Below are 13874 nucleotides of genomic sequence, written 5' to 3' on the forward strand. Positions count from 1 at the left end.
CCATGAGATAATACTTTTTTATTTTGGGGGATACATTTTTGTAAGCATAGAAAGTGGATGGAAGGATGGATGATACACATATTTAAATGGATATATATATACGTAGTTATAGTATATTTTCTGGATGTAATTACACAGTTTACTAAGTTGTTCACGTTGAACTGCCACATTAGTTATAAACTTCAATTTTCTTTTCTTGCTCAAAGTGATACAAAAGAAATGTAATCCAACTACTAACAAGGTCTTTTTTTCGGAAATATAAACAAATAATTAATTTTCCCAAATTCAAAAACATGCATATTTACACATGAAACAAAAAATACAGAAATATTTTTAGTATAAGCATCTTTATTTCAACTATCCACATTTACTAAATAACACAAATTCAGGGTATCAGCAGCAAAAATGTACGGCAACATAACTTGGGCATGTTTTATTGCTGTATGAAACATGATTTAAGTTGCAATTTTTTCTGTAGCCAAACATCCTGTCCCATAAGACCACATCCTCTTACATAAATGACAGTAAGAGGACCAGAAACATTCGGCAACAAATGTCCTCAGAAACTAGCAGCTTTGTAAAGATCCACGTGTGAAACGGCCTCCCGCTGCCTTTCGTCATACGTAGATCATTTGTCCAACCACAAAAACTCCAATCAAACCAAAAGTGCTCAAGTAGCAAGTGCGTGAAAAAAAGAATCAAAGACAATGATCCTACGTACCAGCCGGGGGTACTAAGCTATTCCACTTGGTCAAACCCATTGAACCACACTGACAAATGATACATGGAGTACCTGTGGAAGGTTTTGCATCAGGATTGGTCCTTCAACTAAACCTGCATGAACACACCAACACACATCTTTTCAGAAACTGACATACGTAGTCTGCCCATACGAGCATACTGGACAGTAAAATGTTTGGGCCAATCAGAAGCCCTGAAAGATCAACCACAGTTGGCTTGGTCCGGCATTATAACACCTCTGTTCGTCAATATCGGGACACATTGGATGTTAACTCAGCGACATGGCGCCCAGGAAACATCATGAATGTCTTTTTAATCACATTTGTTGTTTCTCTTTAGTCTTTCTTCCTGCTTCTTTTGATATCGGAGAAGTAGTCGATGATCACACAATTTTAAATTAGATTTTAAAAATTAGATTGCTACGTCGAGACATTGCGTGTGAATGCCCCAAGAATAAAAAAAAATAAACATTCGGAAAAATAATGAAATGAAAATGATATGAAATGAAAATGATATGAAATGAGAAAGGCCAAAAGATGCTACTATGGTCATGTTAGCATGATATGTGGATAATAGCACAAATGTGCGGAATGACTGAATTTGGATCCAAGCATCCAAGACAGGATGCTTCTATAAGAAGGGGGCCATGTTTTGTGTGGGAATTTTTTTTGTGGGGTCGCTCGGTTGTGAAATTCAGAGCTGTCATTTAGGAGACATGCCCTGATATATATGGTTAACGTCTTGGTTGAAGTACATACTGTCAGTGCTGTTTGCAAATCAGAATCTTCATCATACATTGCATGTCCCATGTCTGTAACATGATGATCCAAGTTCCATATAAAGTTGTCTGGGACAGTTCTCCTCCGTCTAGCAGTCTGTCCATTCTGTGTGTTCCGTGTCCATTGCCATATTACGATATCACAATAAGGTTATCTTCACACTTCAGACCATTTCTCATATGTGACCTGTATCTGATTTTCTAAGGTTCAAAGCTCAGTTTTACCTGTACACACACACAAACCGAAGCCAAAAATCTGAAATAATAATAAAAACAAAACCTGTGGACAAGAGGCAAAACTATCCGTATTTGTGTGGACATGGCGGCAGTATCTCCCGATGTGATGACTGTGTAAGCAGACCTGACGAACGGGCCAATGTATGGCCAATGTTATCAAAGCAATGAGCAACGTGTCTACCAAACAACAACACTAAAGCCAAGGCGCGAAGCTGCATGGACAATGGGCATCCATTGGCGTAATGCTGAGGACATCTGGTGTTGTAACCTGTTTATGTACTCGGGTGTAGTCGCCTGCCGGTGCTTTTGGTGTGCGCTTGTGGTTTGTGTTACTTGTTCAGTCAATGTGAACAGTCAACAGTGATATCGGATATGGACCACTGGATTTTTATAGGCAATAAACATCAGGGATGTCCGATATTATTGTCCGACATTGACATAAAAATGCTCGAGTTATATCAGTATCGTTTTTTCTGCCTATAATGATCATCTTTGTGCGAGTGTTGACATTGTGCTCTACTCAGTATGTCCGGAGTCTTGAATTATTGGCAAAAAAAATTTACTTGGGCAGTGAAAATGAAGTGTAAAATTGCCATAATGGTATTTCCTGTCTGAACAAGATGGATACCTGAGTCAAAATGAATACAGCTAAGCCTTAAAAACATTGGTAGAATGTGAATGTGCATCCTACTTTATTTGGTAGAAATTGGACATGGTGACGTAATCCTCCTCTTTTTGATTCGCTCCAACGACGTAATGCGTTGAACCTCCACTGCTACATTCTTGATCAGGCGCGGCATCCTCCACCAGCAACGATCTGGAGCTCTGCAGGCTGGAGGCTCCATCAGAGCAGCTGCTGTTGAGCTGAATGGAAAGCTCCAGTTCTTCAGTGTTGGCGCTGTCGTAAGAACTTTGGTTGGAACAGGGATTATTGGTTGAAGGACAGATTTGCATAACTGGTTCCTGTTCGTCTTTTTCCACCGGTGGGTAGATTTTAAGAGCACTGAACTCGTCAGGTTTTAAGTTGAGTAGAAGAGAACTCTGAAAACAAAAAAAGTATTTACTTTCAAGCTGCATGTGAAATAAACCAAATGATCTTGCTCCAAAATAAAACTCACTTTATTGGTTTTACAGTTTTGCACCAGTGTAGGTTTAGGATGTAGAATGTTGGGCCATATGTATGGGAAGATTCTGTGGAAAGATGACATTTGTTCATTTTTAAATTGCACTTTTACACACCAGAAGCCAGAAAAGAGAATTTACCTACTTTTTCCAGAAGAAAACAAAACCCAATGTTAGCACGGCCAACGGGATGAGACACACAATCAGTCTTTTCATCAATTCCTCTCTATCATCGCTTTCTGGATGGACTTTTGTCAAATTGAGGATTGAAAAAGATAGTTACTGTCTTGTGTCCGAATGAAAACCAAAACAAGCTTTTCTCACCATCGGGAATGGAGAAGTTAAAGGGGTAGCTCCACTCGCTCCAGCTACCCTTCAGATAACGAAGTGGTATTGCTCGCACTTTGACGTGGTACTTGGAGTTTTTAAGAAGATGCTCCATGTTGACAGCCATCATATCTGATGATGACACATTTTCAATCTGCAGGAAAAGAGTTTGGCATTCTTTGATCTCATGGTGAACGTGGACACTCCAACTCCGATGAATTGTTACCGTCGTTTTGTCGGAGGTCCAGATGACCAGCTGAAAGAGCTGATTTTGAACCGTCAGGTAGTCCTTCTGGTACGGAATCCGAATGTGAAACACAGCCTGGTTTGACTCGTGGTTGACAGTCACCTTCCACACCTCGGGACTTCGAGGTTTAACTGCAGGGACAGAATGGAATCAGGACATGCAAATCAACTTAGAACAAGAACAAGCGCTAAGTCTTTATCAGCTTATTGAGTCTTTTACGATGGGAAGGGCAGTCAAACCCCGGCTTTCCAACGTTCTAGTTTTCGTAGGCTTTCGTTTTCCCTGAAAATGTTTGCAAAAATTGGTACAATGTCTCAGTTTATAGTAGAAATTGTTGTATTTTACCCATTGGTATGTTTAATCTTATTAAAAATGTCTTGGATCACACACCCAACACCAATCTCGCGATACTTAGTTACCCTGTAAGGCACCTTCATCGGGAAAACACACATTAAAATGTTAAAATATGAAAATTTATACATCATGTCACCAACCCATGATGAGCAAGCTCTCGTTCCTCGGTCTCGTTTCCAGAAGAGATGTCAAACATAGCGGTGTAGGAGATGGAGGATGTTTACAGTGATTAGAGCAAAGGTTTGAACGATGCATCAATAGTTTTGGAGGAGAACTTGTAGAACATGGGCTTAAGCCTGACAACGTGGCGATGAAGATTGGTCACCTTCAAAAACAGACTGGTAAGTGCAAAATACTCTGAAGTTGCTTTGAAATAGTTCTGCTTCAGGTTAAGGAAAAGTCATGATTATAAATAGAAATCCTTCACTCATGTTATTGATGTATTAGTTCATAGTGTTTGGTAGTTATGTATTACAACAAACACATGACAACCTGAAAGTCTATTTTGATGCATGGATTGCACAATAATCTAGTACGGGGTCAGGCAAACTGATCTGACACATGTGTAGGTTAAATAAAAGGCAAATAAAGTCAAGAAACAAAATAGTTTTTAAACCAAAACCAAAATCAACCAGCCGACCTCACACCGCCAGAACTGATTTCATTTTTAAAACATAATGAAACACAATGGCATTATATGTACCTTTCGAAAATACAAACACTTTTTTCTTTCTTTACTGTATTTGCCTTTTATTTAACCTACAAATGTGTCAGATCATTTTTCCTGACCCCGTAGTTACCTGTGAAACTACAGTACTTCTCTGTTGATTTATGGGGTTTAGTGAAACAAGGAGATGTGCGTCCAGGAAAGTTTGCAAGATGTTTGAGTTCAGTTGCCAGACCTATTTTCACATTTACTGACTATGCAAATGTGGTGTGTTTTTAGGACAACTAAAAGTCATGTTGTCATTTTCTGTGTTGTAAGTTCTTCCGTGCTGATATCCTGCTGACCCTTCTAAAAATGGTGAAAGAGTTACCGATTTTCTTCATCTGGATGGCTTTTGTGACGGTGCCACCGCTTCTCAGGTGGATGGTCAAGTTGAGATGCGCCAGAGCATTCAAATCAGTCAAGGTGATGGAGTCTCTGGGTACTGTTGAACATCTGTTCGTGCGCAAGTTTTTGAAACTGGTAAAGAAGAAGAAATCAAGGACATGAAGAAGGAAAATATGTCATCATGTTGATAGGAACCAAATGTCAGCACAAATACTACGACTAAATTAGGGGCATCCAAACAGCATCTCAGCTTTGGGATATAGGTGTGAAAGCTTTGTAGTAATATTATGACTTTATTCTGATAATATCATAGCTTTTTCCCCAACTTGATTTTCCAAAATGTATTTTGTTTAATTTCTCATAATGTTACTTTTTTCTTTAATATTTAAAGTCAGTGTAGTCATATTATCGTCAAAATTACAACTTTTTTTCTCTAATATTGTGATTTTATTTCCCTTGTTTTGCTTTGAACTATTTCTTGTAAATTTTCTTCTTGTAATATGATGACTTTATTGTCATAATATTTGGACTTCATTGCCATATTATAAACATTTTTCAAAAATGTGATGTTTTTTTTGTTTTCCAAATTATGACTTTAAAATTGTTCTTTTTTCTCCAATAGTTCACCTTTTTGCTACTAAAGTCTTTCTCTTTGGCTCTCAATGAAGGCAGTCGCATCTTTCTTCTCTCCTCCCTATCCCTTATCTTCCCTGCTTTGCTTGTTTCTTATGTCTTGTCTGGTATCATCTTATACTTTCTCAAGAGCCTCTCTCTGCACTGCTCTCCAAAAACCTAAATCATGGAATTGATCAACTGGTCTCTCCACGCAATTGACACGATCTTCTCGACGAGAAGCTCAGGTTCGGGGGAACCCATCCAATGCCTTTGCCGCTACACTCCCCCGGTGCGCGCATGACGGGGACCACGGCTTGTGTGGCCGCTGCTCGTATTGGCTATTTTCCCTTTGTGGTGCTGGTCTTGTGTCCATGTGTGGGAACAATGTTTTTACTTGTATGCCAATTTGTATGCCGAGTTTTTTTTTTTCAGTCCCACACTGTACTCCTTCATTTAAGAGTCTAGTTTGGAGTTGTTGTTGTTTTTTTCCTCCCCTCTCCTAGTGTTGTCTCCCTTAGTTCCCCCCTTCATCACCCAATCATCCCGTCCTGTCACCCCTTGTCTCACTGCATAGTATGTTGTATATGTATGGACGGATGATTGCACTATTTCGCTTGTACTTCTGTATAAGTGACAAGAATAAAGGGCTACATCATCATAATTTTCCCTCATAATATAATGTTACTGTCATAAATTTATGGTACATTCATGCTATACTTTTTACTTTATTTAATTTTGACTTTATTCTTATAAAATGTTGGTTCATTGTTAAGGTTTTCTTGTTAAATTCTACTTTTAGAATGTGCTGTGAGACAATAAAAAAACAACCTGCAAATGGCCCTTTGGAAACCCCTGGCTTAATGAGTGCTGGACTAAACTCTAAAATAGAAAATACAAAAACATTCACCACAAAGTCATCGATTTCACACCGTCATCGTCTTCTTCGTCATCCTCGTTTCTGCTGCCAATTAGTTTGCAGGTTAAACTGCTTGCTGTTGTGCTGATGTGAGAGATGCAGCTGATTCTGGACTCGGAAACTTATCCAAAAACAAAGTACCACATCAAGGCAATACATGAACAAAACAACACTTAAAATAAGACTTTTAAAAAAGCAAACCAGGTAGTGATTGCAATAGATAGCATTACAGCCAATGGCAAGAATAATGAACATTAATCTTGTAAAAAAAAAAAAAAAAAAAAAAAAACAGATAAGGGTGTTTGGTTTTTCAGGTTCTTGGTCTCACCCGGGTCAGTGTCGCCATCTCCGCTTTGAGCCAGACTTGCTGGCAGCAGCAGCAGCTGAGCCATCCAGCAGCCAAACAGCATTTCTGGATTTGTCTTCTTCTTTGATGATTTCACTGTGTCTGACTGCTCGTCTTGTCAGAGAGGAAAAGGAGGAGTTGAGCAACTCTTACAGAGCAGAGCAACAGACAGCAAGTTGTTTGAATTGCTTGATGGAGTAGTCTAGAGTAGTCTGTTGGGTGCAACAGCATTACTGTTTTCAAGTGAAGGGTAGTTCATTTATCACGATACTGGAATTTTGGTTGGTGTCATTGATCCGTTCCAACCAAAACGCAGAGAAATGTAGTCATCCCTCGTTTATTGTGGTTAACTGATTTTAAAGCCGTTTTAAGCCATAACAATGGCCACAAGGTAGCAGAGGTACATTTGGTAATGGATCATTTGCATGGACATTGACAACACACAGTTTAGTTCTAAATGTGAATTAAATGTGTTATTTTGATATAAAACAACCCTTTTTTATATTGTTTGTGGTACAGTTGCTTAGATATTTGAGCTGTCACCAAAGTAAAACATTTTTCTCTCTTTTTTGTTGGCAACTGATACCTTCCACAAACTTCATTATGTTCTGCTGCTGATTAAGAACAGAAAACAGGAGAGCCACCATGTCTGATCTTTCTTTAGGTAAGTGCTATGTTTATGTAGTCATAGAACACAATAATATGTGTGCCTTGAAAAATCAGTTAAAATCGTCTGAAATATTTGTCCATTTCAGATTGAATGTTCCACACTCGACCATGATATTAGAGCCCTCTAGACAGGAAATAGCAACCCTATAGTCACCTTTACACACGTATTGCCCATAGTATACATAATAATAGAAAATAGTCAATTTAAGACCTAAGACAATAAATGTGTTGCGGACATGTGGACAGGAAGTGACACTGGGGATTCAGAGTTGAGTTTCAGCTTGTGTTGTATTGTACAGTAACTGGTAAATGTATGCAAAACGAGAGTCAATTTTGACATAAAATTTCGACATAAAGCAAAAAAAACAAAACAACTGCGACATCAGCGCACAGAAGTTGACGATTTAAGACAACATGATACAATGTAGGAAATCAAACTTGCCGTTTCCTGGAGGAATGTCTTTATCAAGAGTCTGCAAGCACTTGAGGCATTGTCAGTAAAGAACTAGGGTGACTGCTCGTTGGTAAAAGCAAAGAGCAACATGCATTTGTAATGGACCGTTTTGGACAGTTTGGTATGATCTGGTCGTTCTTGGACATGCTGGTCCATTGTTGTATTGTATTGTTGTTATTTCTTATAAATACTGTGTAGCAACTCATAAGATGGCCTCAGCTTGATTACCTTTGTCACCACGGTTTCCTCTACTAAATATTTTGCTTAGTTTTGCTCAACTGCAGGCTTCTATGACGCATACAGTGCTGGAAACATAAACCCCCCACAGGAAGACTATGGAAGTAAAATGATATTTTATTTTTACAAAATTAGACAGTTTTCATGTCAATAAATCAGAAGGACATAAAAACAGAAGGTGAAACAAATTCAAGAATGTCTGATTGTGTCATTTCCACCACAAGATGATCATAAATAGCAGGAAATTGTGTTATTTGAGGATGATTTGCGTCGTGCAAAGATCTGAACAGCATTGTGTTTCTCACAAAGGTCTACTTAGTTGCACCAGGTTTTGTTTTCAGGAGACGTTCTAGACTTTGGTGTGGTATGGGACAGGGTTGAGGGTTTGGGGCTTCCAGGTGGGATCATCATAACCCATCCATTTATTTTCTATGCCACTTATCAAGCAGGGGTATGCTGGGTCTATCCCAGCTGTCTTTGGGCGAGAGGCAGGGTACACCCTGGACAAACAACCATTCCCACCCACATTCATACCTATGGACAATTTTGGAATGTTGGAGGAAGCCGGAGTCCCCGGGGAAAACTCACGCATGCACAGGGAGAAAATGCAAACTCCACACAGAGACCCCCGAGTGGAGAATCAAACTCCGGTCTTCCTGAAAATTCCCGAAATTCAGTAATATAAAGATAAAGGATTGTTTGGTTAAAACAATGACAAAGAGGACTAAAGCGTACTGCAAAGTAAACAGACTCCAGAAACCCGCCCCCGCCAAACCACATGCCTGAGGTTTGTATCTCTGCTCAGCATCGCAAAACATCTTCAGCTGTGGTTTCAGTGTTTAGTTGCCTCACCCCCCTGCACTGTTAAGAATCTGATGAGCCACCTGTTTATGCTGTCTGATGTACCTCTGTAGACCTCAACATGCTGAGGCAGACAACTGCAGTCAAAGGCAGGAGAGTTGAGATGCATGGGGAGAACATGCAAACTCCACACAGAGATGGCTGAGGGTGGAATCGAACTCAGGTCTCCTACCTGTGAGGCCTGTGTGCTAACCACTCGTCTGCCACTGTGAATTTATTCAAAGAAAATTACAGATTGAAATTCCTGATGGTTTAGTTCAGGGATCACAAACCAGTGGCCCACTGCCAGAGAACTGGACCCAGAAACCGTCCAATGTGGACCTGGAACGTTAGGAACTCCAATGAACAATCGCATACGAGCCATCCAACGTGATGCTTTGCATTGGCGCTAAACTCGAAATACAACAACGACACATGAAACAAGAGCGAAACGAAGCGAGAGATATGGAAGAACAAGTGAGGCACAGAGGAAAAGAAGCTAGAAAGGCATGATTGATATGGATAAAGAGGACATCAAGACGAGTGAAATGGTGGCAATGGTGGAGACAACTGAAAAGTATACGGCGTTCTAAGAAAAGAAAAGTTGACAACCCAGAATTTTCTTTCTTCACTCTAGAAGCACAAAGCTAGTTATATGAACTTGCAAAAAATGAAAGTATGTGAAAGTATGAGACAAAGCACAAGATTTTTGACCAAACATGACCGAACCCACTCAAGTCTGAACTCAGGTCACAGAAAAGAAGGTGTCTCAGAGCACTGTAATTGCTATTACGTCTCCATAGTCTACTTCCCGGTTCTTTGGATTACGTTGCTATCGGGAATTAGTCAATGATCCCACAATTGAAAAGGATTGCAAACTGAATTAAAAATTAAACCGTCTAATAAGAACAATCCACAATCCAGTGGTTGTCAATCCTAAAACAGGGGTGTCTAAAGACCGGACTGGACCGGACCTTCGTTTGACCTATTTGAATTTTAGTTGGAAATGACCAGACTACACTGAAAGTGCCTAAAACACGGCATCTCAAAAACCAAGCAGGCTCCAGCTCCTTGGATGTAGATTTGGTTTACTGGATAACCTGCATGTTCCATTAAATGGAGACTCTGAAAGTCAGTTGAGATAGGCTCGTGCTCACTTGTGACAGTGACCAGCATCCGTGATAAAAATAAATGAGTTCATTGATTTTCTTGAGCCGGAAGCTGTAATTATGGAGGATATTATTCTATTATTATTACTTTTAGATTCAGTCTATTAGCTTTCGGTGTTATAGTTTCTCATACCTTTTTGACACACACTCACGGAGCACAATCAGAATTGAAACAGCTATGACCGATTACATGGCTGATGGAAACATAATAGATGCATTGTTCGCATTTGTACACAAGCTTAACTTTCACTTTCGTGAGCGCCAATGAAAATACTTGTTTTCGTTTCAGTGATTCCCAACCATTGCATCATGGAAACTTATCCAATTTCAGTTCATTGGAAAGTATTTGTTTCCCACAAATAATGTATCTGTGTCCATCTCTCTATTCCAGTGACCTAACTTGACTGCCACTAGATGGCAGGGACCTAATTAAGCTGTGTATCACTAAACACTTTGTTTGTGTTGCTATTTTTCTAATGTAATATATCTACCTCGCTTCCAATACAGGCTGGGAAACACAGCCTTCGTACATTTTCAATTTACCACCATGTAGACATGGAACTGCTTCCTGTTCAAGGTGACGTTCAATGCTATCATGCTGCATTTTGGTCTGCCGTCATCTTGACGTCTGCATCGTGAAAGCCACAACGCAAACTCGCACGGTGTTGAGTTTTTAAGAGAAGCCACACCAAACAGGGAGAGTCTTTGAAGATGGCAACATGGACGTGTCGTGTGCAGTGTGCAGTGTGCAGTGTGCAGTGTGAAAGCAGCTTCCTGCATCTCCTTGGTTTTTGCTTTCACTTGTACTTGGTGCTCATTACTTAGGTGAGCAGCACAGCGCCTTCGTCACCACATCCTCTTCCTTGATTTGTCTTCATCCAACTCACAACACGCTGACATGCTGCAACACCATCACCTCTTTGGTGATGATTTGACAGCAATGGTTCTCTGGTTCCAACCAAGGTTTTCTTGCAGCTCTTTTTTGGAATCAGAGTTTACAGCTTCTTCTCTGCTGCTTCTTCCGTTTCCACTTTGGGAAGAAGTGAGTTTTTGTCACTTCCAACAATCTAAACAAGGAACGTGCAAACCAACAACCCAAACCAACACTTTTTTTAGCTCCATTATTTGATCTAAACCAAATGAGCAGATGTGTAGACATCCTTTGACCACAAAGGTTTGTTTCATTTGCAGCCTGACAGAACCACAAAGGGGAAGATGAGATGGGCCCCTGTCTACAATGAATCCCTTATGGGACACCCAATTAAACATCAGTTATTTTCCACACTGCTTATCTCCTTCAGGGTCACAGGAATGGTGGCGACGATCCCAAAAGTTCTCCTCTCTTTGTGGAAATGGTAGATTTGAGGGTAACAGCCGTCTTCAACAATGAACATTATCAGCCTAAAGGTGACTATAGGGGTGTTATTTCATGTCTAGTGGGCTCTAGTAATGTCTAAAACTGTGTATGTACACAGGTTTTCTATGTTCTGACTGGGAAAATATTGTTATTTATTAACATTGGATCCTATATTACATATCGGCTTATCACGGTCAGGTGTGGAACCAATTAACCACGATAAACAAGGGATGCTGTACACTCAGAAATTGGGTTTTGTATTATGATTAATTTTTAGTGTCAACATTTCAGCTTTCTTGTTGTGTTAAGCCTTTTAAACTATTTTATTTTTGCTTTTTTGTTTATTTTATTCCTACAATGTGCCACAGGCGCGTGCTTTTAAAGCAATTCTTGTTGACTATTTAGCTTGTTGACTTCCTTTGTCGCAAACATAGTGATGATAATTCAGAACCAGCCAATTGTGTAGCCCCACCTACAGGACTGGGGTGGAAGTGTAAAGGCTGTACCACTGCTCACATTTACACCCGCATGCTAACATGTTTTATTCACATATTTCCAGCTTTCAAAAATAACACTTTTTTGCTTTACTATCTATCATTACCCATGAAGAGGGTGAATTATATGTTTTTTCTGAAAAAGGCCTATTTTCTGAGAAAGAAATATGACATTGATATTCTAAAAATGTTTTTAATGCGGGTGAAAAATCAGGATGTAAAACCATTTTAAAGAGGATGTGAGTAGCACAGTGGTTGAGTGGTTATTAGAACTGTTGCCTCGCAGTAAGAAGGTTTTGCCTTTCAATGGCTACGACAGCGTTACCACCTGAGTTACAGGTAAACCGCGGACGTCGTGTGAGGCAGCTGTTTGCTGACAGACAGTTGGCACAAGCGACACTGTCGTGGGAATCCTCCCACACACTCGCTCTCACTGCCTTTTAAACGCCGCACCAACAATGCATGAGTGGATGGCACAAGTGTGTTCATCGGAGAGGACAGGCTGTCATCGAACGTTTGAAACCATCCCATGGACTGATCAATCAAAACGTGTGCTCATAGATAGACAGGCTGAAGTAGCTGTCTCTAAACCTGGTAGTTCTACAGCAGATGCTGCAGAGCCTTCTCCCTGACGCCAGGCGAGAAAACAGTCCATGCTGGGGGTGTGTGGGGTCAGAGTAGATCCGATGGGCTCTTGATACGCAGCGGCTGTTTTCGATGTCCTTAATGGGGGGGAGCAGGGTCCCAATGATCTTCTCTGCTGTCCTCACCACTCTCTGCAGTAACATCCAGTCCAAGGCCTTGCAGCTCCCAGACCAGACGGAGATGCAGCTGGTCAGCAGGCTCTCGATGGTCCCTCTGTAGAAAGTGGTAAGGATAGGAGGGGAGAGGGAGGCTCTTCTCATCCGCCACAGGAAGTGCAGCCGCTGCTGTGCCTTCTTTGCCAGAGAGGAGGCGTGGAGTGACCAGCCGAGGTTGTCTGTGATGTGCACCCCCAAGTACTTGGTTGCGCTCACAACTTCTACGGCTGTGTCGTTGATGCAGAGTGGAGTGTGGCTGGGTCTGGATCTCCTGAAGTCGACGATGATCTCTTTTGTTTTGTCAACATTCAGGACCAGGTTGTTCGCCTTGCACCAATCCACGAGGTGTTTTACTTCCTCCCTGTAAGCCAGTTCGTTGTTGTCCTGAATGAGGCCCACAACTGTTGTGTCATCCGCGTACTTCAGGATGTGGTTGCTGCTGTATCTGGGGCGACAGTCATGGGTCATCAGGGTAAACAAGAGGGGGCCGAGAACACATCCCTGGGGTGAGCCGGTGTTCAGGGAGACACTGGATGTGTTGTTGCCCACTCTGACATACTGGGTTCTATTCGTGAGGAAGTGAAGCAGCCAGTTGCACAGGGAGGTCCTGAGGCCCAGCGGCTCCAATTTGCATACCAGGTCCTGGGGGATGATCGTTTTGAATGCTGAGCTGAAGTCCAGGAACAGCATCCGTACGTTAGGGTTAGAGTGTTTCTCTTCTCCAGATGCTCTAGGCTCAGGTGGAGAGCAGTGGAGATGGTGTCCTCAGTGGAGCGGTTTGGCTGGTATGCGAATTGGAATCGGTCGAGTGATGGGGGGGGGGGTATGGAGGTGATATGGTCCTTAACCACCCTCTCGAAGCATTTCATGATGGTGGATGTGAGTGCAATAGGCCGAAAGTCGTTTAGACATGTGATGGAGACTTGGGCAGACTTGAAACACAAGGGGACAACAGCCTGGGTCAGTGAGGTGTTGAAGATGTCTGTGAGCACGTGGGCCAGCTGGTCTGCACATTCCTTTATCACCCGTGATGGAATGGCGTCGGGGCCTGCAGCGTTCCGCACGTTGACCTTCCTCAGGACTCTCCACACTGCAGTGGCATCCAGCTTGACTGCCT

At 41.4% G+C, this 13874-nt stretch overlaps 1 protein-coding gene across 1 annotated transcript; it reads right to left on the reverse strand.

Moving 5' to 3' along the window:
- Positions 1-358: 358 nt before the first annotated feature.
- Positions 359-6849, reverse strand: il7r (interleukin 7 receptor). The gene is made up of 8 exons (XM_058082392.1): positions 6720-6849; positions 6383-6512; positions 4844-4992; positions 3432-3583; positions 3203-3359; positions 3024-3126; positions 2875-2947; positions 359-2797 (listed from the first exon to the last, which is right to left on the reverse strand). Exons 1-8 carry the CDS (start codon positions 6799-6801, stop codon positions 2444-2446), a joined length of 1200 nt encoding a protein of 399 aa, XP_057938375.1. The 5' UTR covers positions 6802-6849; the 3' UTR covers positions 359-2443.
- Positions 6850-13874: the final 7025 nt, after the last annotated feature.

This window comes from Doryrhamphus excisus, chromosome 9 (genome assembly GCF_030265055.1).
Source record: "Doryrhamphus excisus isolate RoL2022-K1 chromosome 9, RoL_Dexc_1.0, whole genome shotgun sequence".
Lineage (NCBI taxonomy): Eukaryota > Metazoa > Chordata > Actinopteri > Syngnathiformes > Syngnathidae > Doryrhamphus > Doryrhamphus excisus.

Coding starts and splice junctions, on each gene's coding strand:
- il7r (XM_058082392.1), bottom strand. CDS start 6,801: ATGCTGTTTGGCTGCTGGATGGCTCAGCTGCTGCTGCTGCCAGCAAGT. Junction 3,127..3,202: donor TAACTTCTCCATTCCCGATG/GTGAGAAAAGCT, acceptor ATTTGACAAAAG/TCCATCCAGAAAGCGATGAT. Junction 2,798..2,874: donor AAAACTGTAAAACCAATAAA/GTGAGTTTTATT, acceptor TTTTGTTTTCAG/AGTTCTCTTCTACTCAACTT.